Source organism: Anomaloglossus baeobatrachus, chromosome 5 (genome assembly GCF_048569485.1).
Source record: "Anomaloglossus baeobatrachus isolate aAnoBae1 chromosome 5, aAnoBae1.hap1, whole genome shotgun sequence".
NCBI lineage: Eukaryota > Metazoa > Chordata > Amphibia > Anura > Aromobatidae > Anomaloglossus > Anomaloglossus baeobatrachus.
In genome coordinates, this window is record NC_134357.1 from 296647273 (window position 1) to 296672238 (window position 24966).

Here is a 24966-nt window from a genome sequence, read left to right on the forward strand (position 1 = left end):
TTACAATTTATTACAGTTTTTTGTGTTCTAAAGTTGTATCCAATAAATATATTTTATGTTCTATCCAAATATCTTGATTATTGTATCATAAAAATTATTAAATGTCTAATGTTCACATACACATATTCATGTACTACAATAAATTTTTCACCTAACTATAAGCAATATATGTAGGAGTCGGAGTCGGAGCCGGAGTCGGAGTCGGAGCCGGAGTCGGAGTCGGAGCCGGAGTCGGAGTCGGTGCAAGAGAATTTGAGGAGTCGGAGTCGGAGTCGGAGTCGAAGGTTTGGCTTACCGACTCCACAGCCCTGGTGCGTGCAGGCCCCGGGAGCAGGCAGGGAGGACAGACACCGATGCCACAGCTGAGCGGCCAGGAGGGAGAGTTAGCATATTACAGCCAAATATAAAAACATCTTTTTTGTTTGCATCTTTTTATTAACATTTTACAAATTTTTATACAAGAAATACAAGGAATAAGGGAGGAATTAGGTAAAGGGAAAACAGGAATAGACATAAAGGAAAAAAGTAAAAACCAACAGTTAAGTGTCAAATATAAAACATCTTTGTAATATCAGAGAAATCAATCCTTTGAACTCACCATCCACTCTTAAAAAAAAAAAAAAACAAAAAAAAAAACCCCCTAAAACAAGACTACCAGCATAGTGACGTGTCAGGTTACACGGCCCATTATACTCTATTGTTGGTTGTAGGAGGAAGAAAGGAGCAGAGAGAGAAATCAATCAGAAAAGACAAAGATAGATGGTGCTGAGCTTTCTAACAAGTCTTTGACCTCACCTCAGAGCCTGATTTACATCTACACAGCTCAGGACTGCTGCATATTATTATCCATGCTGCTGCTCCTGTCTGTGTGCTAACTAAGGAATGAAGAGCAGGAATCCCTTTCTGTGTACTGTGCTGTGCATGAGAGACAGCAGCAGCAGCAGCTCAGAGTCAACTGCAAATTACAGAAATAAAGCCTGCAGACGGGAAACCTATTAGAACTGCAGAATACAAGTCATATTGGCCAGAAATAATGTTTTCCCAAGACGACAGCTTTCTTCTGAAAAGTTACTTGATTGTACAATTACCCTTGAAGGAACTAGAATGACAAACCTAACTACAGTGCGGTGATGTAGCTATACTGACAGCTCAATGTGATCAAGTAGTCAGCAGGGGGCAGCATCACTAGTAGAGAGGCTCATGCACAGGGCAGGGAGCAATGGTGATCAGATCCGGGACCACACTCACAGGTGGAGGCAGTATGGATACAACTATAGGGGAAATATTGCTGTCCCTACTTTATAGGCCAAAAATGTCACCTAGAAATCTTCATTTTAATAAAAGGTTTCATATATTTTTTACTATGGTTTAGTAAAGGGGTTTTGCCACCAGGAACATATTATCCATCCCACCTCTGGGTCCCCTTCTGATCACTAGCTTGAGGGTCCTGAGCCCAGCTTTCTCCAAGCTGCGGTCTTGATTTCATGGAGCTAGTTGCCACCAAATGTGCAGTGTTACCCCATACATGGCTTAAGGCTTAAATTTGGCCCACTACATCATTTTGTGGCCCGCGAGCTGGGGTAGCCAATAAAACCCAGGTGCTTTTCTCTGCTATCCATAGTGTGGGTCAGAAAAAAGAAAAAGCACCGTCCAGAATTGGGGGCGGTAGTGCCGGTGTGTGTGCGGTGATGATGGGGGCTGTAGTGCTGGTGTGTGTGCGGTGATGATGGGGCGGAAGTGCCGGTGTATGAGCGGTGATGATGGGGGCGGTAATGCAGGTGTGTGTGCGGTAATGATGGGGGCGGTAATGCCTGCGTGTGCGGTAATGCCGGTGTGTGCGCAGTAATGATGGGGGCAGTAGTGCCGGTGTGTGCGTAGTAATGATGGGGGGCGGTAGTGCCAGTGTGTGCGCAGTAATGATGGGGGCGGTAGTGCCAGTGTGTGCGCAGTAATGATGGGGGCGGTAGTGCCGGTGTGTGCGCAGTAATGATGGGGGCGGTAGTGCCGGTGTGTGTGCGCAGTAATGATGGGGGTGGTAGTGCCTGTGTGTGTGCAGTAATGATGGGGGCGGTAGTGCCTGTGTGTGTGTGCAGTAATGATGGGGGCGGTAGTGCCTGTGTGTGTGCGCAGTAATGATGGGGGCGGTAGTGCCTGTGTGTGTGCGCAGTAATGATGGGGGCTCTCTCTCTCAAAAAACGCATCACGTTATTTCACAGGAATCCATTGCCTTTATTATCACACTATTTACAACGCATCAGTCACATGCGTCACACAACACAATATGACGGATGCCGCACAACGCAAGTGTGAAAGTAGCCTAAGAAGCATATGTGGGTCTTGAAGTGGCCTAACCAGTCTCCAGATCTCAACCCCATAGAAAACCTTTGGAGGGAGTTGAAAGTCCGTGTTGCCCAGCGACAGGTCCAAAACATCACTGCTCTAGAGGAGATCTGCATGGAGGAATGGGCCAACATACCACCAACAGTGTGCGCCAACCTTGTGAAGACTTACAGAAAACATTGACCTCTGTCATTGCCAATAAAGGATTTATAACAAAATATTGATATTAACTTTTGTTATTCATCAAATACTTATTTTCCACCAGAATTTGCAAATAAAATCTTGCCAAATCAGACGCGGTGATTTCCTGGATTTGATTTCTCATTTTGTCTCATAGTTGCGGTCACCTATGATGTCACTTACAGGCCGACCGCATCTTTTTCAGTGGAAGAACTTGCACAATTGGTGAACAATGTACCGTGTGTACTGTGTAATGGCCGTGTCTGACAGTATAGGAACATGGTCTGATTATACCACAGCTCCTGGGCAGGGGAGGAAGGAATTAATTATTGTTCCACGATCTATTGATTAAAATGTACTATGCGGAACAACCCCTTTGAAGAGGACCTGTTCGGCAAAAAAACGCAAGCCGCATATGATCGGATCCTTTACAAATGCTTTGTCATTTCAATGCATTTGCAATGGAATCGCGGCAAGATGCGGTTACGTGCGGCACACACTGGATCCGTTGTTTTGCGGTATTTTACAGTGTTTCAAAAACCTGACACCTGGTGAAACACACATTATATACATACACACAGACAAACAAAACTGCCCTGGGAAGCCACACTGTCAGGTCATTTTTACAGCACAATGGATGCTGTAAAAAGACACAAAACCCGAAAAGCAATATTTCACCACTCGTCACGCAAGAAACAAGCCCTGATACGGCTGTGTTGATGAATGGCTCTTATGAAAAAAAACAAAGGGAAGGGATGAAAGGTGGCCATTCTAAGGTATTATTTATGGTGCTAACGCCCCCCATGGATCCTCATAACAGGGCTCTAAATCTTGAATGGAGCAGCACAGGTGACCATGCTCAGTTATTTCCAGCAGTCCCATATATAATGAATGGAGTAGAGGTGGACATGCTCAGTTATTTCCAGCAGTCCCATAGACAATGAATGAAGCAGAGGTGACCATGCTCAGTTATTTCCAGCAGTCCCATATACAATGAATGAAGCAGAGGTGGACATGCTCAGTTATTTCCAGCAGTCCCATATACAATGAATGGAGTAGAGGTGACCATGCTCAGTTATTTCCAGCAGTCCCATATACAATGAATGGAGTAGAGGTGGACATGCTCAGTTATTTCCAGCAGTCCCATATATAATGAATGGAGCAGAGGTGACCATGCTCAGTTATTTCCAGCAGTCCCATATACAATGAATGGAGTAGAGGTGGACATGCTCAGTTATTTCCAGCAGTCCCATATACAATGAATGGAGTAGAGGTGGACATGCTCAGTTATTTCCAGCAGTCCCATATACAATGAATGGAGCAGAGGTGACCATGCTCAGTTATTTCCAGCAGTCCCATAGACAATGAATGGAGTAGAGGTGGACATGCTCAGTTATTTCCAGCAGTCCCATAGACAATGAATGGAGCAGAGGTGACCATGCTTAGTTATTTCCAGCTGTCCCATAGACAATGAATGGAGCAGAGGTGACCATGCTCAGTTATTTCCAGCTGTCCCATAGACAATGAATGGAGCAGAGGTGACCATGCTCAGTTATTTCCAGCTGTCCCATAGACAATGAATGGAGCAGAGGTGACCATGCTCAGTTATTTCCAGCTGTCCCACATACAATGAATGGAGCAGAGGTGACCATGCTTAGTTATTTCCAGCTGTCCCATAGACAATGAATGGAGTAGAGGTGACCATGCTCAGTTATTTCCAGCTGTCCCATAGACAATGAATGGAGCAGAGGTGACCATGCTCAGTTATTTCCAGCTGTCCCATATACAATGAATGGAGCAGAGGTGACCATGCTTAGTTATTTCCAGCTGTCCCATAGACAATGAATGGAGTAGAGGTGACCATGCTCAGTTATTTCCAGCTGTCCCATAGACAATGAATGGAGCAGAGGTGACCATGCTCAGTTATTTCCAGCAGTCCCATAGACAATGAATGGAGCAGAGGTGACCATGCTCAGTTATTTCCAGCTGTCCCATAGACAATGAATGGAGCAGAGGTGACCATGCTCAGTTATTTCCAGCTGTCCCATAGACAATGAATGGAGCAGAGGTGACCATGCTCAGTTATTTCCAGCAGTCCCACATATAATGAATGGAGCAGAGGTGACCATGCTCAGTTATTTCCAGCAGTCCCATAGACAATGAATGGAGCAGAGGTGACCATGCTCAGTTATTCCAGCAGTCCCATATACAATGAATGGAGCAGAGGTGAACATGCTCAGTTATTTCCAGCAGTCCCATAGACAATGAATGGAGTAGAGGTGACCATGCTCAGTTATTTCCAGCAGTCCCATAGACAATGAATGGAGCAGAGGTGACCATGCTCAGTTATTTCCAGCAGTCCCATAGACAATAAAGGGGGCAGATGCTGAGCCAGTGTACCTCTACTTCATTATAGAGTGGGCTGCAGACCCCTGTGGTCAGGATCTCTGGTGAAGCCCAGCAGCTGGTCCCCCGGTGATCTGTAAGCTGCCCTGTATCCTATGGATGGGGGTAAGTTACTATTTTAGGATTAACCCTTTAGAGTTCTCGGTAACTTTGTGTCATAGATGTCACATGGTCACTGACTGGGGGAAGCTCTGAGTGTGACGATGTAGTGTCCCCTATAGTGACCAGTGGGGAGGAGGGGCAGATGACATTCTAGCTTTGGGGTGTCCTTAATGAGCACCATGTTACCCAGTCTATAACGACCTCCTTGGAGCCTGCCCCATCCATCCTAGCATCATCACAGTGAAGCCCACGCAGCAGCATGCTTCCCCACATACACGGCAGCAAGGCACCCTGGGACTTGTAGTCTCACAAGCCCCTGGACACACAACTATTGCTATGTCACTCTTCACCAACCTTTCAGAGTACCCAGCAGAGGCTCCTTTCCTGCCATGTTCTCGCTGACACTTCCGTCACTGGCCGGGCTCCAGGATTAATGGGTTAAACTCAGCACACTGCTGCGAACAGAACATCTAGGGTCCAGCATCAGCACAGGTCCGGGGGTGGGGCGTACTCCCCCGTCATTCAAAAATGAGCTGATCCAGTGAGGCAGAATAAAATGGAAGGCGCTGCTATAATTGTTCAGTGCGGGGGGAGGCTGAGGTGTGTGCTCTGCACCCAGTCCGTCCTGCCCTGCCACTGACTGGGGCTTTACTACATTCCTGTACAGGTGTCGGGTTAACCCTGCAGTGTACGGTCAGTGACGTCATGCTGGAGCTCCCATAGACTACATAGCAATGTTACAGGTGACTCAACAGTGCAATGTGGCTACTGGCTAGTATTCAGAGTGAGTGGAACTTTTTTTTCCTTTTAATTTTAATTAACTTTTAATACATTTTTTTTAAATTATTTTTACATTCTAGTACTTTTTCCATAATTTCTCCCAAGAACCATAACACTTTTATATTTTTTTTTTGTCACCATAACCGTATGAGGGCTTATTTTTTACACCATTCATTTTACAATAAAGGAGTAAAGAATGGGAAAAATATTCCAAATGGGATGAAAGGATGAAAAGAAAAGAAAAACAATTCCACTATTATTTTCGGGGGTTATTTTTTAGTGTTCATTGTGCGGTATAAATGACGTGGAAATAGGATTCTCCAGGACAATCCGCATACGGTGATACCAAACAAGTGTGGGGTTTCTATTAATATTTTAGTGGTTAAAAAAAAAATAAAACATATATATATAATATATATATATTATATATGAGCCCTCAGAAAATGGCAAAACAAAGCAAATATATATATATTTGTTTTGCCATTTTCTTAGGGCTCATTCATCTGTTCGATCTCAGACCGCTATACCCAAACTGCCTGCGGCTCTCCTGACAGCCACACAGAATGTATGGGCTACTAGGCTCTGCTCAGGAGTGCCATGGCCGATCCGCGCACAGCGGTCTGATATTTGGCCCGTTTCTTCAATGGTGAGCCATACATTTGATTAATATCATCTTGGGAACCTCCAATGTTTTGATTGTTTTGTTTTATTGGCGTTTAGGGGAGGTGCAGTTGTGACGCCCTGGCAAAACCAGGTAGTCACAAAAGAATTAATCCTCCTTGGCACCAACACTGTCCCCACACAGATATGCAGCAGACAATCAGGCCCTACTCACCCCCTCCCCAGGAAAATGGGAGGGAGGGAGAAGAGCTTAGGAAGTTCAGAGAGGAGTTAAGTTTCAGTTGAGCTGTAGTCAGTGAAAAGATGACAGGAGGGAGTTGGAGCTCCCTGGAGAGGTTGGTAGTCGGGGTTGGAGCCCTAGACTACCAGACTAGGTGGCAGTGAGGGCCACAGGCACGGAGATCCAGTCACGGGGAACCTGAGGCCGACCAGGACATGGTTGTAGCCTGCCGGTGCCGAGAGAGGGGATCCGGTCCAGAGGCTGTTCAAGCGGACTAGTCCAGACAAGAAAGAGACAGACAGAGTGTAGAAGAAAGGGCCCCGGCTGTATATCTGGGTGTGGGACCCGAAGACACCCACCAAAAGGTGACCGGCCATTGGCAATTTGGTTTACAGACTGGTTTACACACAGACTGTGTGTGGTTACTGACCATCCACATCATCAGCAGCTCATCCAGCACCACGACAACTGAACTGTGAGTTTCCTGCTCCCTGCAATCCCTCACCATTCTCTGGGCTCCGGGACTACACCTCCCCTACCCGTGGAGTGGATCCCATCTTGCTGCCCCGCTCCATCAGCCCTGGGAGCCCCATCACCAGGTGGCGGCGGTGTCACCATCCCTCACCGCAACCCATGGGTGGCGTTACTGACAAAGACTCTATCCCCTGTAAATAACCCCTTTTCACTCGTGGGCGACGGACGGCTGCACGAGCCCCGGATCCGGCTGCCACTCGAGCCACAGCCACCGCCCGGATCCGAGTGCCTCGAGCAGCCCCCCAGTTGTGATCTGTCCCCCGCCCGCAACACAGTGACTGAAAAAATTTAATTTTTAGGTTTTTTCTTTTTTTTTTTTCTTTACACAGTTTAGATTGGAATTCTATGGACGAGTAAAAGGGGCGTGATATAGAATTGATTTGTACGTTTTTTGTTCTTTTTTTTTACTTTTATCCTTCTAATGACTTAAAGGGAATCTGTTAGTGATGAGCGAGCACTAAAATGCTCAGGTGCTTGATACTCAAATCCAGCAGGTCCGACGCTCAGACTGGCTCGATTCGAGCAACAAGTGTAATGGAAGTCAATAGGGAACCCAGGAGGGTTGGAGGGGTAAAATTGCTGAAATGAATGGAAACACCTGTCACCAGGTTTTTCCTTATGAGCTGCGGCCACCATCAGTGAGCTCTTATATACAGCATTCTAGAATACTGTATATAAGAGCCCAGACCGCTCTGTATAATGTAAAAAATACCTTTTTAATACTCACATAGGGTGCCGTCCAGCCCGATGGGTGTCGCTGCTCTCTGTCCGGTGCCTTCTCCATCTTGTGCGATCGCCATCCTTCTACACAGCCCCGTGTGCATGATGCGTCCTGTGTCAATCACACAGAGGCCACCATTGGGCTCCTGCGCATGCGCACTTTGATCTGCTCTGCTGCGGTCAGAGCAAAGTACTGTAATGAGCAGTCGTGAGGAAAGGTCAAAGACCGCCCGCACACTACAGTGCCTTGATCTGGCCTCGACTGGGTAGCTCAAAGTGCACATGTGCAGGAGCGCAATGGAGGCCTCTGTGTAAATGATGTAAGTTGCGTCATGCAGACGGGGCTGGGTAGGAGGACGGCGATCGCACCAGATGGAGTAGGCGCTGGATTGAGAGCAGGGTCACCCATCAGACCGGACCACCCCCCCAGGTGAGTATTATAAATGTGTTTTTTATGGTATACAGAGCGACCTGGGCTCTTATATGCAGTATTCTAGAATGCTGTATATAGGAGATCACTGGTGGTGGCTGCAGCTCATAAGGAAAAATCCTGGTGACAGGATCCTTTTAAGTAAGCCCTGATTCAATCCTCCAAATTTCCAAAGAACTCATGTTTAGGCCGGTTTCAGACGTCCATGTTTATTCTGGTGCAAGCCACACACATGGGTATGGTCATACGTGTGACATCTGTGTTTGCATACATGACTTCAGTGTGACACGTAGCGGAGAAAACACGGGTCGTTGAAATAATACTATTTTCTATATTCACCTGTATCCAGTGCTGCTTTCTTCGGCTCTGCTGCCTACTGCTTCTGACCCCCGCTCATTATACTCATTGAATATTCACTGCACCTTGGACCTGGCAGCAGGAGCATTGTCGGGAACAGCATCGCCGGTGACGAGCCAGCAAGCAGTGTGTGTGCAGTGACGTCCAGGAGGTCATCAAAGTTCCCAATGAACTCTGATGACCTCCTGATGACAACCCCGTGCTACAGCAGGTGTCATGACGTTGAATTCATGGGTTCATCAGATTTCATTGGGAACTCGGATGACCTCCTGGACGTCACTGCACACACACTGCTTGCTGGCTAGTCACCAGGTGAATACTCACCTGTCCTCGGAAATGCTCCTGCTTTCAGGTCCGAGATGCAGTGAATATTCAATGAGTATTATGAGCGGGGGTCAGAAGCGGGAGACAGCAGAGCCGAAGAAAGCAGCGCTGGATACAGGTGAATATAGAAAATCTTTTTATTTCACAGATACGTGTTTTCTCCAGTATGTGTCACACTGATGTCACACGGATTACATCAGTGTGCGATCCGTTGATACCAGTCATGCCGGAGAAAAAAAAACCCAGACGTCTCCATGTGTACGTGCGGGGTGACACGGTCCGTGTAACTCCAGAGAATAACATGGGTACGTGTGGCATCCGTGTTAAAAATGGATGTCACACGTACCTAAAACACGGCCTTACTTTGCCCAGTTTCCCTATACAGAATGACGGACATGCAGTATATACAGCCAGCACTTACCACGTGAACATCATTTATATTTGCTCAACAGAGACTTCAATAGGTACTAGAAAATGTCTTGCTACTGGCTGTGTACTGTGCTCCGAACTCTGCTCAAGAGGCATGTGAAGCTCCTCACCAGTTATTACTGGAGGGTGTTCTGCTATTTGCTGTGCAGATGATCCATGACTGGGATATGTCTACACATTTATTTTTTACAATCATTTCGGAGGAGCTTCTCCACATAAGCTTCAAATACTGTTTGAATCAGCTTCTTTTTGTTTTATATGAGAAGAGATTCTACAGGGCGTTAAAAAGTATTCATACCTTGTGAAATTTTCATCTTTTTTCACATTATACCCACAAACGTTAAGCACCACTCCCAGTGTTTTTGTTTTTCAACGCTGGAGTGGTGCTTTAAATCTAGGGCCCTTGCCCCCAGTATTATAGTCACCCTCCAGGGTTTTCATGTTTTTTTGGCGCTGCTCAGGTCCTATCGTGCCATCTTGTGACTTTAACATTTGACTGGCCCGGGAGTTAGAAGTTGGATCACAAACACCCAATAACGAGTCTATGAGAGCCAGAACTCATAGAGCTGTATTGATTTGTGACCTCCGGCGTGCACCATGAAACACTGAAACAGTCCTCCGGGCCCCCTACAAGTCATGTTTGCAGAATTTCCTTAGCATTGCGCACGTGATGGAATCATTATCAAGAAATCAGAAATTGCCACATTTTCTCTTAGCTGTGCATTACTAAGGAAATCCTGAAACCATGACCTATTGGGGGCCCAGAGGACTGGAGTTTGGGAAACATCAATCTAGAAGCTGAAATGTTTGCCCTTTCTTCGTTTCAAAATACCTCTATTTCAGTTAGATTGGATAAAGATGTCCGTGAACAGCAATTTTGAAGTCCTGCCACAGATTCTCAATTGTATTTAGGTCTGGACTGTGACAGGGCCATTCACACACATGAAAATGCTTTGATCTAAACCCGGGGTGGGAACCTCCGGCCCGCGGGCCGTATGCGGCCCGCAATGACTTTTTCTGCGGCCAACGGGCATATTCTAGGGAATCAAAGTGCTCGAGCAGCAGCCGCTCTTTTGCCGGCCGCCGCCTCTTTAAATCCGACTGCATGATGCGAGGAAGCGCACACACGCTGGGCAGATGCTAGAATGTATGGGCTTCTTCCAGATCCTGATTGAATCCTCTTTTTAGTACCTGACTGCAGCCCGTACATTCTAGGCTGAACCCTGGCCTGTGCTGGTGTGCTCAGGGCTTACCTTGTGGGTAGTGTAAACAGCGCACTGGCTCCAGTCACAGAAGAAGAGGTGCAGCTGATGACTTCCTGCTGTACATGCCTCCTGGACCTATGCTGTGTGACTCCTCCTCCCCCACCCCAGTATTGTGAGTACGCAACCCATCATTGCACCCCCGTCCAGTGCTGTGAACCCCTTAGAACTGTGTGTAGCCCCAAGTGCTGTGTACCCCCTCAGTGCTGTGTACCCCCTCAGTGCTGTGTAACCTGCAGCCTCTTAGTGCTGCCACATAGTGTTCTCCCTGCTGCCTCCTAGTGCTCTCCATGCTGCCACCTATTGCTCTCCGTACTGCCGCCTATTACTCCCCGTGCTGCCACCTAGTGCTGTTCGAGCTGCCACCTAGTGCTCTTCGAGCTGCCACCTAGTGGTCTCTGTGCTGCCTCCTAGTGGTCTCTGTGCTGCCTCCTAGTGGTCTCTGTGCTGCCCACCTAGTGCTCTCCGTGCTGCCCACCTAGTGCTCTCCGTGCTGCCCACCTAGTGCTCTCCGTGCTGCCCACCTAGTGCTCTCCGTGCTGCCCACCTAGTGCTCTCCGTGCTGCCCACCTAGTGCTCTCCGTGCTGCCCACCTAGTGCTGTCCATTGTGCCCACCTAGTGCTGTCCGTTGTGCCCATCTAGTGCAGTCCATGCTGCCACCTAGTGCTCTCTGTGCCCGCCGCCAGTGCTGTCCATGCCCAGTATCTCCTGTGATGTATACGCCCCCAGTCCCTCCTGTGATGTATACGCCCCTCCTCTGATGTATATGCCGCAGCCTTCTCCTATGATGTACTGTATATGCACCAACCTCTGCTGGGATGTATATGCCCCATCCTCTCCTGTGATGTATATGCCCCAGCCTCTCCAGACCGAGATAAACCTGGAAAAGCAGTTGTGAGAAACAGCATGATCAACATTGTGTCGCCCACCTGCAGCGGTCGCCCCAGGGACACCACTCCCACCTTCAGGGACGCCACAGGGTCTCCACTGGTTGGTATTTCTGGCAACAGGTATGTGGGTTTTATTTATATAGGAGTCGTGATGCCACTCATGGTTTGCGGTCAGGGATATAGGTGACCGCCACTGCAGGTTTATCGAGCGTCTGGGGCTGATGGAATCTGCAGTCTGGTGATATGGCCTCCCATGAGTGAGGCTGGCCCCAGGGGCTCGGGTGTGTAGAACAACAAGTCCCAGAATAACTTAGTCTCAGTCAAAGATGTCTTTCAACTTGTTTTACTCACTTTCAGATGTTCTGTGAGGAAACCGGGCGATTCTGAGATAAACCAGGAGGAACCAGGTATCCTTTAGGCCGGTCTAAGGGTAACCGTTAACTCGCCTTCCTAGCACTTCTTGTTTCGGATAACCCATGACTTGAAGTACCGTGGGATTCATCCAGGGAAATCACTACTGTTTTTTCTGCACTTTTTGGCCCGTTTGCCAGCAGCGTGGACCAAGGAAGATGGCTCCAGGCTCGATCCTCCTTATGGGCCCCCTCGTTGCTGCTGAGGCTCGGACTCTAGTTGGTTGGTGTGGGACTTGTGGTTCCCCCCCACGGCAGGTTTAGCAGATCAGTAAATGGACGTCTACTCTAGGGACCTGTTCACCATGCGTGCCTAGTCACCAGGAGTCTCCGTACTCGACCAGCTGACTTCCTCAATGTCTTTCTGACTGACTTGCTGGTAACCGTTCTCCCCCGCTAACGGCTACTACACGTGCAGGGTCTGACTAGCATGTCAGCACACGTCTCCGTTTCACCCTCTTTCTGCGCCTTCTGCTCCAGGCTGACTAACTCCTCCCACTTTCCTTACAGCCACTGCCACCTTAGCTTCTAACCCCTCCCCTACACCCCTAGATGATATGTGGAGGAACGCCCCCTCTTGGGTCTGCCCAAGGGTCCCTTCTAAGGTGTGGGAAACCTGGTTGCTTTGTGTCTGTGCGTACACACCCTATTCCAGCCTTCAGGATTACCTGGAGGTACTACCCCAGCATGGGTGCAGTACTCAGTGGTGCCTGACCAGGTCAGGGGTGCCACAATATCACCGGACATCACAGTGGCACCAAAGAGAAGCAGCTCCAGCCACCACATTCAGGGTGAGTTAATTGTTTGACCAAATATAGCAGGGTAGTTTTCAAGTTGATAATTTGGTGCGGCCCCCGAAGTGTGGTAGAACATTCCAAATGGCCCCCGGCAGTAAAAAAGTTCCCCACCCCTGATCTAAACTATTTATTGTAGCTCTGGCAGTATGTTTAGGGTCGCCCCTGTCCCGTGTTCTGTAACCTCTAAAGCTACTTTCCCACTATTAGGTTTTTTTTATGAGTTTTTGATTTTTTTGATTTTTTAATTGGGTTACTTGTGTTTTTCTCACATTTTGTACACTGCAGTTTTTGAATATTCTTGGTGTGTCATGCTTTAAATAAAGCAGCTTTGTGGTTTGTTTTTCTTTATACTTTGGCTTTGAAAGTTCGGATTCGAGTGAGTTACAAATGCAAACCGCTGAAGCTAGCAGCGCTGTGCTTGTGTATGAATGATGCTTAGTGACTCGCCCACTCCAGGGCTATGGGACTCCTGGTGCCGGGCCGGACGAGTCCGGGGGTCGTCAGTGGTGGCGGGGCCCGACTCCTTGGCCCTGGTGGGTGTCAGTTAAATATGGCTGGTGACTTGGGGTTTGTGTTCGTGACGCCACCTGTGGTATGCGGCTATTAAGCCGCCGCTGCTGTGTAAGGCCTCCGGGGTGATGATATGGCAGCAATGGTGGTACTGCTCCCCACAGGTGGAGCGGTGCCCCGGGGACACTGTTGGTGCTCGTGAGAGTCTATGGTGTTGTGTGGAAAACACGGTGCAGGGCCGACAGGCAATGAAAGAAACAGGCACAAACAACAGTCTCTTTACCTTCTCCTCTTTTACTGGGCAACAGGGTAGTCCAGGGAGACCGTCACAGGTGGTAAAGATGATCCGGCCGGCCTGGAAGTAACTGAGCTGTCGTTTTGGCCAGTGAGTATGAGGCCTACTCCTGTTCTTTTCCTTGCTGTGATAGGACCCTGCTCTCTGGATTTAGCAATGGCCCTCTTGCTGCTGGGACCGGTGGTACGTCCCTTTCCCTCTGTGGTAGGCTGTACAGGCCCTCTCTGGTGCTTCTCTGCTGGAGTCCACACCGGGCCCTGATGATGCAGCTGTACCTTCGGGCTGTTTATGGGCCAGGTGCTTGCAGCTCTCCTGCCCTTCGGATTCGGCTACCAGGGAGTATTTTAGGCCCTGGTGGCCACAGACTCCGATGTCCGAGTCTCTTCTTTGCCTCTCTGCTCCTCCTGCCTCACTGGGCCAAGCTGCTCCAGCTCTAGGCCCCAGTTCCACAGGACAGCACTACTCTGCGTCTGCTTGCTATTACTTCTCTCTACAGACTGACTACTAACTCCTCCCTCAGGCCAGACTTAAGGAATGCTCCCTGGAACTCCAGGTTCAGAGCTCCCCCTGCTGGTCTGAGGGAGAACTGCGTTGGATGTTACACTTACTGGCCAATAGACCTCCCAATTACCTCCAGGCTCAGCATTAACCCTTTGGAGGGGCAATGCTGTTGTGGCGACCAGGTCCTGGGGCGCCACATTAGCGACGTGCAGTGTTTGAACGGTTCACGCTGGGGGTATTAGCATGGTCTCAGGTAGTGTGCACACACAAAACAAAAAAAAATTAAAAACCTTGCCCATCCGCCCCTGGAAGTGTTCTGCTTATGGCTGGCTGCATGTGGGCTGAGACAAGAACTGCCCAATTACTGACTTCCATTGACGGTTCGGCTCAAGTCAGGGTCACAAAATGAACCTTATCTAAGGTTGGAATGTGCCCTGTGAACCGAACTTCTAAAGGCTCGCTCATCTCTACTAAAACCTTCCTTATTTTCACTTCCCCCATGACAGCACCACCAGAGAGAGAGGTCCACCCATCTTAGGAAACCCACTGAAATAAAAGGACGGTAGCTCTCTACCGCATCAGTTCGGTTTCCTGTCCCAGATGGGAAACCCAGAGACCGACAGTATTGGCAGCGGTGGAGAAGGCGGTTAACCTGGGGCTGAACCAGCGCTGGATGAATGGCTTAGCTGCCATGGCGCCAGAGCTCAACCTCGGAAGTGTCTCACTAGGGCCGCTGACAAGCTCGGGCATGGCATGGTTCGAGAAGATCTTCTGCCTAAGCGATGTCCTGGTCTTAACACCTGCCTGTTGAGCTCAGGGTGCAGTTGGAGGTTAAAGTGGGCTCAACAAAGGCCCAGAAGCATGTGTTGTTGTCTGGGGTCTCGGCCATATGTCGACATGCACATGTGACCAGTAGGCGTGTCTGCGCATGAGCAGGGCCCACAAGATGGCGGCGCCCGTGCAGAAACATGGAGAAGATAAAAGGGTCAATTGCTGGAGTAAGAGGCGCTTATGCCCTCCTCCAGCAGTGGAGGACCAGCCGCAGCAGCAGCAGTCGCCACAGCAGTAGCAGAGGCTTCATAGGCAGCAGGAGAGTCGCATCTATTCGAGAAGTAGCAACCGGACCAACCAGAAGTCCAGGGATTCCAGGAAGGTGAAATCCTGTGCCTTGGTCCAGCCTCCAGATACGGTACCTCCTTTTTCTGAAGTGGTAAGTGAGCTCCGGTCAATCCCGCTAATAGGGTTCCCCTTATTTTTTGTCGTCTCGTGTCCCATAGTAAAGACCTGGGAAGAGGTTGCCTAAAACAAAAAAATAAGAAATGCATTCTGTGTAAGTCCCCATTACCACCTGGGGCAAAGAAGGAATTATGCAGGAATTATATTCAAATGACCATTAGAGAGGAAACTCTTGACTTTGCCTCCAGCCTCAGAGCTATTATCAGGGCGGTGGTGAAAAGAGTCCTTTTAAGAGTCTGTCCCAGCCAGAATCTAGGAGAAAGAAGAGGGCCATGACCCAGGACCAAGACTCAAGGGAACTATCAGGTTCAGAGGCAGACTCAGGTTTTACTTCCTTTTCATCAGGGTATCCAGGAGGAAAACCTTGCTTCCTAAGTTCGGAGGTTAACCATTTAGTCAAGGCGGTTAGGTCATTATTGAGGCTGGCAAACACTAAAGGGCCTGACTCCCTGGAGGACCTCACGTTTGGAAGTCTGAAATAGAAGAAGCGCTCCATTCTGATTAATGATGGGGTCAAGAAGGTGGTAGAAGATGAATGGAAGAGGCCAGAAAGGAGAACCACCTTGTTCTCTTCATACAAAAGCCCCTTTGAGGAAACAGACGCCTCTCTATGGGTAAGAAGCCCCTTTTGAAGATCTGGGATACCTGAAGGTCCATCTGGATAGGAAGGCGGACAGCTACCTAAAGGAGGGGCATTGAGACCAGCTATTGCAGGAACCTGCGTGGTTAGTGTATAATCTATAGTGTAGCTACAGCAGGTGGAGGACCAGTTGACGGACAATACTCCTAGAGATAGAATTCTCTCCACCCTACCTCTAGCTCAGGGAGCTGCGGCCTTCCTGGCTGATGCCTCGGCTGACTCCATAAGGTTGTTAGCAAAGTCGGCGGCACTATCTAATTCCACCAGGAGGGCTCTGCAGCTCAAGAACTGGGCGGGGGACGCTCAGTCAGATTCCAAGCTGTGTATCATCCACTGCGAGGGAGAATTCCTGTTTGGAAAGGCCTTGGACAATATTCTGGAGAAAGCTGATGATTGAAAAAAAGGGTTTCTCAGCTCTTAAACAGGACAGTTCAAGCGTCATTCCTTTTGGAAGCAAAGGTACTCCAGGATGAAGCCCCCCAAGCAGCAGAAAACCTGGTAGGATCGTAAGAAGAGGCGGCCAGGCTTTATGATTGGCGTTCCCTCCGCCGAGGGGAAAAAGTCGACCCAGTGACATCAGGGCCCAGGAGGAAGGCTCTGCTACTTTTTTTCACGACTGGGAAAGAATAACTTCTAGTGATTGGATTATGGAAGTGATAAGACAGGGGCTCAAGTAAGAATTCCATTCGACCCCGAAGGGGTCACTAATAATATTGCTCAGCAGGTCGGTGGAGATATGACTTGCTCTGCAGCAAGAAGTGCTAGAGTTGATCCACAAGTCATTCCTGGTAGAAGTCCCCCAGGAAGAGGAGGGCATGGGATTCTACTCCCTGTCATGCTCGCCCTTGGGGATTGTACTGCGGAAAGCGAAAGTGGACTCACTGAACCACAGGGTGACCCCGGGCCTACCCTAACGTGGAGTAGAGAACTGGGACTGTGGAAGCTGAGCCCCCAGACAAAGGAGCAGACAGGGCTGAGTCTCGTGTGTAAACAGGGACTATGAGGGTAGCAGAGGCAGGCGGCACGATCAGGACGGACAGGCACAGTCTCTGGCATAGCAGGGGTGGTCAGGGTAACAGAGACTGGAGCCAAAGCAGGGACGGACAGGCAGTTTCTGGTATGGCGAGGGCTGTGACGACACAGACTTTTTCGATGTGTGTCGTGGGTTAAATTTCTTACAAAAGCCAGATGTATTGTTCTTCTGTGTGTTAACTCATGCTTGCTAAACTATTGTTTCTGCCAGCCCCCTCTGAGCATTCATTGTAATGTAGTTGTTTATTGCTAATCTATTGTAAATTACCTCAGTGGCCATTGTCAGTTTGTGGATTGCAGACTACATGTAAATATCCTCAGTCTTTCTGTCCACATCATTTAAATGAACATTATCCATGCAGCTTGAAATTCATCCAATAAGAGAAGCAATCTTGTACAGCCAATCCGATAATGGACAGTATATCCTAAGGGAAGGCTTGGGCCTTGGGAAAAAGGACTTCTTGGAGCCACCAGTTGATGGATGTTGCATGATCCAGTCTAAGCTCTTAGGAGCTGGCTAGGGGATCAGAACCAGGATGCCTTGTGGACTCTGTCAAGGGACTTTGGCTCCAACTAGAGGATCACTTGGCTACATGGCTTCAATCTAGGTACTCAGATTCCGATTGGAGACCATAATCACAGTCTAGGGATTTCGACTCTGGCTGCCAGGATTATATCACATCATCATACCAGAGACTACTTAAGGAAGAAACCCAGCTTGGGACAATTTGGTCACCTGGCTACAGACTTTGCAGTCCTCAGCCAGCTTCCTAAATCTGGCGTTATTCCATTCTTGGTGTGTGCCCGCCGAAAGCTGGGTGCTGCTGGATTGGAGTAAGTACCCCTGGAAGCTCTGAGGCACGGACATTTTAAATCCCTGGTGAGCCAGCGGAAGGGTGAGAAACTGTTGCCTGTTACATTTGTGTGTTTTGCTGGTTATGTGCTATGTGCCGTTAATTGTTTGGGGATCCAATAAAGTCTTAATATTGTGATTCCCTCACCCTGTGTTGTCTGAGTAGTGTTCTGCCCACGGTTAAGGAGGTCGGGCATTCAGTTGGGATCAGCCCTGGGCCATGCTATCTTTCTAAAGGCGGCTGGGCCAGCGGACGAGAGCCCCCACTTACCCCCGTGTCTCCACAAGGGCCACCGGGATAGCTGAGGCTGGAGGCACGTCCGGGACGGACAAGAACAGTCTTTGGTGCAGCGAGGGTCACTGGGATAGCTGAGGCACAGCCAGGACAGATAGGCAGAGTCTCTAGTGTGCAAGAGCCACTGGGATAGCTGAGGCTGGAGACACAGCTGGGGCGGACAGGCACAGTCTCTGGTGTGGTGACAGCCACCGGGAAAGGTGAGGCTGGAGGCACAGCCGGGACAAACAGGCAAGGACACTAGCACCTTCAGGACAGAACCGACAGGTAAGGGAAACCAACAGGACTGAACGGATGGGACAGAAAAAGGGACCTGAAATTAGCTAGCTAGACACTGGACACTAACTAGCTAAACTAGGGCCTTGAACAGGCCGCTCCCTTAGTGGGAGCTTGCCTAAACTACCCAGTGCCTCTCAGCGATAGGCTGAGAGGTACTTCCTAGGAGTGGCACGCTGGCCCTTTAAGAGAGGTGCAGCGGCGTGCGCGCACTCCTTAGAGGCACTCCGGGAGGTCCTGTGATGCGCGTACAGACTCCGGAAGGAGAAGAAACCCACGAGGAGGGGAGGCAAGGACGCCGGGCAGCGTGGAAGTTGCTGACGTCGGCGGTGAGTCAAAGCGCGTCCCTGCAGGAAAGCAAGGAGTGCAGGGACGCAGCGTTACACTCCCCTTTCATCCTTATTACAAAACCAGATTTATCCTACAGGACAATTATCAATTTTAAGGGGCTGAACAAACACCTGGGTCACCAGCATTTGAAGATGGAATCTCTAACATCAGCAATAAGAATGTTTTTTCCGGACTGCTATATGGGGCTGCTAGACCTCAAGGATACGTACTATCATGCTCCAATTCACCCGTCTCATCAGAGGGTCAAGGCTGCAACCAATGAGAGAACAGTCCTTTTTAGGGATCATTCTGGATTCTCAAACCCAATTGTGTCATCTGCCTGCGGAAAATCCTCAACATCTGGGCTTTGGTGTCCTTCATAATAAAGAATCCTGTCCCCCAGGAGAGCCATGTGTCTATTGGGATCCCTGATGTCCTGTATCCCGGCAGTTTCATGGGCTCAGATTCACTCTGTTCCCTGGAGTGGGAGGTTCTGAGGACACAAAAGAGGTTAGGAGGTTTTCAAGAAGGAAGGTTAGATCTTTCCCCCCAGTTCTAGACTCCCTTCTGTGGTGGTTAAACACAGAGAACCTGTCAGCAGGTGTCCCATGGGTAGTTGAGATTACAGATATCATTACTACGAACACAAGCACATTTGGCTGGGGTGCCCACCTAAGAGGACACATAGTCCATGGGAAGTGGAGCTCACAGGAGAGTCAGTTTCCTCTAATCTGAGAAAATTATGGGCAGTGGGACGAGCCTTAGAGACATTTCTTCCATTGTTACGGGGCCAACAGGTTCACATTCTATCAGACAACAAGGTGTCAGTATCGTATCTGAACCATTATGGGGGCACGTGTTTGTAGCACCCCACTGGGCAAGCGGTTAACCTACTCATCACCGGGCCGTTTCAGGAGTGGGTGAGGCGTTGTCACTGGGGTGGCCTTGCCTGGTCACGTTGCCCTGAGGCGTACAGTTAATGGTGGGGGAAGCGAGGTAATGGGGAGAGTTTGTCGTGGCGCCACCTGTCGTACGCAGCCAGTAGTAGCCGCCGCTGCAGGATTCCTCTCCGGGGCAGGTGTTAAGGCATCCAGGATGGTGTCGCTCCCCACACGCGGAGTGGGCCCCAGGTGGATGATGAAGGTTGTAATGGCCATTGGTGCCTAAACGCTGAGCGGCGGCGCTGGTAAGGATGAGCCAACACAGTCTCTGTGGGTTCAGGGTGTAGTTTACACACAACTTTAGCTGCCAGCCCGGTCACACTGGTGACTGCCATGAAGGGCTCAGGTCAATCCCAGATCTGGTTATGGGTCACCACCTGCATTGTGAAAGGAGAAGGAGAGAGAGTGTCCTATTTCTAGGGTGTCCCCCTCAGCAGTTAGGTACCCCGGCTGAGCTCCCGCTCCAAGCCCCAGGGCCCAGTAAAGTCCAAGTTTTCCAGAGAGATCTTGCCAGAACTCTGGTCCCAACTTAACTATGTCAGTGTGTTGCGTCTTCCTCTACCCCAGGTGGAACCCGCTCACCAGGTGGCTGGCTTAAGTGACCGGGAATTCCCATGGCCGTTAGGGCCACCCCCCTGCCTACTCTGTGCCAACCCACCCTAAGTGAAGGTTCCTAAGCTGTATGTAGTGTATGAAAGTGGAACACTGGTGATTAACCCCCTCCTTACCTGAGATAGATACAACACCTTAAATGAGGTGCAGTATCCTGTGGCGACCTGAACCTCAGGGGTACCACATTCCCCCACCGCAAATGGCAGCACTCCTGAGCTGCAACAAAACACAATTAACACCGTAATTGTTATATGCATGTAACAGGTTAACAAGAAAAACATTTCTACCCCTTTTTTTTTTTTTTTTTTTTATCAAGCAGCTTTGACTTCAAACATTTCAAACATGTTCAACATTACCGGTCACAGGTCATCAACACAGCTCAAGTCAGAAAATATCAGAAATGAGAAAACATTCAGCATACAAAAAACATCAATAATTATTCTTCCTTGGTTGCTGGTGTTTCCAGAGGGACGGCCCCTACCCCCTGGTTTGGCACGATCACTGAACATCCTCTGGTATAATGTCCTGACTTGCCACATCGGCGGCAGATTGGCTGACAATCAGCATCATAACGGTCGGTGCGTGGGGGTGGTGGGTTCTTCCCACGTCGCCGCCAAGGGAGATCATCAGCACTGAATGCCAGTTCAATGCTCACCGGTTACTGGGTCCCTGGCTTGGTCTGCATTACCTTGGTCAGAGCAGCCATGCCTCTTCTCATTTCCAAAATGTAGAGTTGCAGTTCAAATAAGCTGTACAGTCTATCCTAGAAAACAGTTCCCGCTCTTGGCTGGAGACATAGGTTTCCTGGTAATTTCCAGCAGCAAGGCTCTTTTCTGCACGCTTATCTGGGCTCCGCCCACAAAGACACGCCTTCTCTTTTCCAGTGCTTTGATGATAATGACGACTGTCCTTTTTGCAAATAAACGGTTCAACACCAAATTATCCAGTTTAACACAGTTCTGTAGGCCACAGTACCCGGTTTTAATGGGCACGTTATCCTGTTTGTGACGCCAAATGTAGCGCCCCCACGGGGCAGGCGGTTAACCTACTCGTCGCCGGGCCATTTCGGGTTGCGTCAGGCGTTACCACTGGGTGGCTTTGCCCGGTAATGTTGCCCCGAGGCAACAGTTAATGGTGGGGGAAGCTGGGTAATAGGGAAAGTTTGTCGTGACGCCACCTGTGGTATGCGGCCAGTAGTAGCCACCGCTGCAGGATTCCTCTCCGGGGCAGGTGTTAAGGCAGCCAGGATCATGTCGCTCCCCACAGGCGGAGCGGGCCCCGGGCAGAGCACGGGGCAAACAGAGCACGGGGCAAACAGAGCACGGGGCAAACATGGGAGCACGGGGCATATACAAACAGAGCACGGGGCAAACAGAGCACGGGGCAAACAGAGCACGGGGCAAACAGAGCACGGGGTATACAGAGCACGGGGCATACAGAGCACGGGGCATACAGAGCACGGGGCAAACAGAGCATGGGGCAAACATGGGAGCACGGGGCATTTACAAACAGAGCACGGGGCAAACAGAGCACGGGGCAAACAGAGCACGGGGCATACAGAGCACGGGGCATACAGAGCACGGGGCAAACAGAGCACGGGGCAAACATGGGAGCACGGGGCAAACAGAGCACGGGGCAAACAGAGCACGGGGCAAACATGGGAGCACGGGGCATATACAAACAGAGCACGGGGCATACAGAGCACGGGGCAAACAGAGCACGGGGCAAACATGGGAGCACGGGGCATATACAAACAGAGCACGGGGCATACAGAGCACGGGGCAAACAGAGCACGGGGCAAACAAAGCACAGGGCAAACAGAGCACGGGGCAAACATGGGAGCACGGGGCATATACAAACAGAGCACGGGGAAAACCGAGCACGGGGCAAACAGAGCACGGGGCATACAGAGCACGGGGCATAGAGAGCACGGGGCATACAGAGCACGGGGCATACAGAGCACGGGGCATACAGAGCACGGGGAAAACATGTAGAGCACGGGGAATACAGAGCACGGGGAAAACATGGAGAGCACGGGGCAAACATGGCTGCAAGGATGGGGGAAACGTGCAAAGATGGGGGAAACATGCAAAGAGGGAGAGAAACATGCAAAGATGGGGGAAACATGGCTGCAAAGATGGGGGAAACATGCAAGGATGGGGGAAACATGGCTGCAAGGATGGGGGAAACGTGCAAAGATGGAGAGAAACGTGCAAAGATGGGGGAAACGTGCAAAGAGGGAGAGAAACATGCAAAGATGGGGGAAACATGGCTGCAAGGATGGGGGAAACATACCAGGATGGGGGAAACATGGCTGCAAGGATGGGGGAAACATACCAGGATGGGGGAAACATGGCTGCAAGGATGGGGGAAACATGCAAGGATGGGGGAAACATGGCTGCAAGGATGGGGGAAACGTGCAAAGATGGAGAGAAACATGCAAAGATGGGGGAAACGTGCAAAGAGGGAGAGAAACATGCAAAGATGGGGTAAACATGGCTGCAAGGATGGGGGTAAACATGACTGCAAGGATGGGGGTAAACATGACTGCAAGGATGGGGGTAAACATGACTGCAAGGATGGGGGTAAACATGACTGCAAGGATGGGGGCAAACATGACTGCAAGGATGGGGGAAACATGACTGTAAGCATGGGTGGAAACATGACTACAAGGATGGGGGAAACATGCCAGGATGGGGTACATTTAGCAGGAAGGGAAGCATGCCAGGAAGAGGTACATTTACCAGGATGGGGGGATACATTTACCAGAATGGGGGGGGAAACATGCCAGGATGGGGAACATTTAGCAGGAAGGGTGACATTTATCAGGATGGGGTACATTTACCAGGAAAGGGGACATTTACCTGGAAAGGGGACATTTACCAGGATAAGGGAACATGCCTGGATGAGGTACATTTACCAGGATGGGGTCATTTAACAGCATGGGGGAACATGCCAGGATGGGATATATTTACAATGATGGGGTACATTTACCAGGATGGGATACATTTACCAGGAATGGGTTACATTTACCAGGATGGGGCCATGATGTGGACAAATATACCAGAATGTAGGAAATATATATCAGGATGGGGGACATGTTTACCAGGAAGTGGCCAGGAAGGGGGACAGAACTACACAATGAAAGGGGAGGGGAGCAACTCCTACGTCTTTATGGGATTTCAAGATGTTCAGACTTTGAAATGTAGATGTGGATTACAGGGTGACATCTGATTGCATTCCAGGCTAAAATCTCTGTCTAATAGGCTGCAATTTTTTCCAGAAAGATCAATCCAACTGCTGTGTCTGGAAAGGGCAGGGGCTTCAATGTGTGGTAAGCACGCATGAGTGTGATGCCCCCTGCTGAAGAGAAGAGAAGACTGCAAAGGTAAGATTAAAATCAACTATTTACATAATAGGATTGGTTGGCACTTCGGAAAAAAAAATGGGTTTAGGGCTACAGTTTGGGCACTCGGCCTGTAAAAGGTTCGCCATAACTGCCCTATAGGTTGGATTTGTCCTCCCCAGTGGATTTGGCGTTCTGTAGAAGGGTTCTACAAGTGGTGATCCCTAATTGCATCTGTGCAGTCAAAATGATACTCTGGTCACGAGGGTCTATTCATGTTGTTGGTCTCAGATACGGAAAAAATATCAGATTATTGTGCTATATAATCCAGTAAGGCCAGATACCATAACTAGAGATGAGCGAGCAGTGAAATGCTTGGGTGCTCGATGCTCAGGTCGAGCATTTTGAAATGCCCGGGTGCTCGACCCGAGTACCGAGCCCACTGTTAGCCTATGGGGAACTTGAGCATTTTTCTGGCCGCACCCACAGCGGTCTGGAGAAAGCTCAAAAATATCACAAATGTTTAACAACAGTGCTCAAATGACATGGGAGCAGCATGGGGAAGACCCCTGTAAGCATTTCTGACTCCCATGTCACTGTTGTGAGCAATGTTGTTTTTGTATTAGGGGGAGGAAGAATCCTGTGTTCCTCCCACATGTGACATGAACTTTCGATTAGTAGTGTATGTGCGGCAGCTTTTCTCTGCCTGTACATTCGCTGCTAAGCGAAACCAAAAGCGAACAGTAGAAGAAGAAAAAAATTATATTCACCTGTCTGCAGACTCCCAGGACACGTCCGATCGCTCCAGGACCTGCCGGTGATCAGCTGATGCGGTCACCTGACAGAATCAGCTGATCTTATAAGTCCAGCGGTGAGACCAGCTTTTTACTGCCCAGACGGTTTAAACGATCAGCTGATGCCGTCAGGTGACCGCATCAGCTGATTACTGGGAGGGGGTCTTGGAGCGATCGGACGGGAGTCTGCACAGAGGAGTATAGTTTTTGTTTTTTTTCTACTGATGCATTTGTGACGCCCTGGACTAGGCAGGTCATCACAGGGTTCTGCACAATCTTTCTCTCCCCATGCAGGGCTCAAATCCCCATGGTTCTGGGAACCTAACCTGCAGTACAGCCTCCACCAGCATTCACAAATCCTAGTTACACCTCGCACCACACCTGTCAGGCACACCAGTGGGCTGCTTAAGCTGGAATAGGGCAGTCCACCTAGGGGTCAGACAGAAGGTGGGAAAGGGGAAGTCATCGAGGTAGGAAGTGCAGAGCAGAGCTGACGGGCAGA

The 24966-nt window shown here is 49.6% G+C and overlaps 1 protein-coding gene across 2 annotated transcripts in view; it reads right to left on the bottom strand.

Annotated features, from left to right (window-relative positions):
* Positions 1-20525, bottom strand: part of LOC142311310 (uncharacterized) — a 97260-nt gene extending 76735 nt beyond the window's left edge. The window contains exon 1 of one of the 2 annotated variants that reach the window (XM_075349612.1): positions 20441-20525. Coding sequence is in view for 1 of the 2 variants with exons in the window: in XM_075349611.1 (XP_075205726.1) it covers positions 5383-5419 (37 nt within the window). In the remaining variant the exon portion in view is untranslated. Of the gene's footprint in view, positions 1-5382; positions 5615-20440 lie in introns of those variants that run through there. The other variant, XM_075349611.1, reaches the window with a different exon arrangement.
* Positions 20526-24966: the final 4441 nt, after the last annotated feature.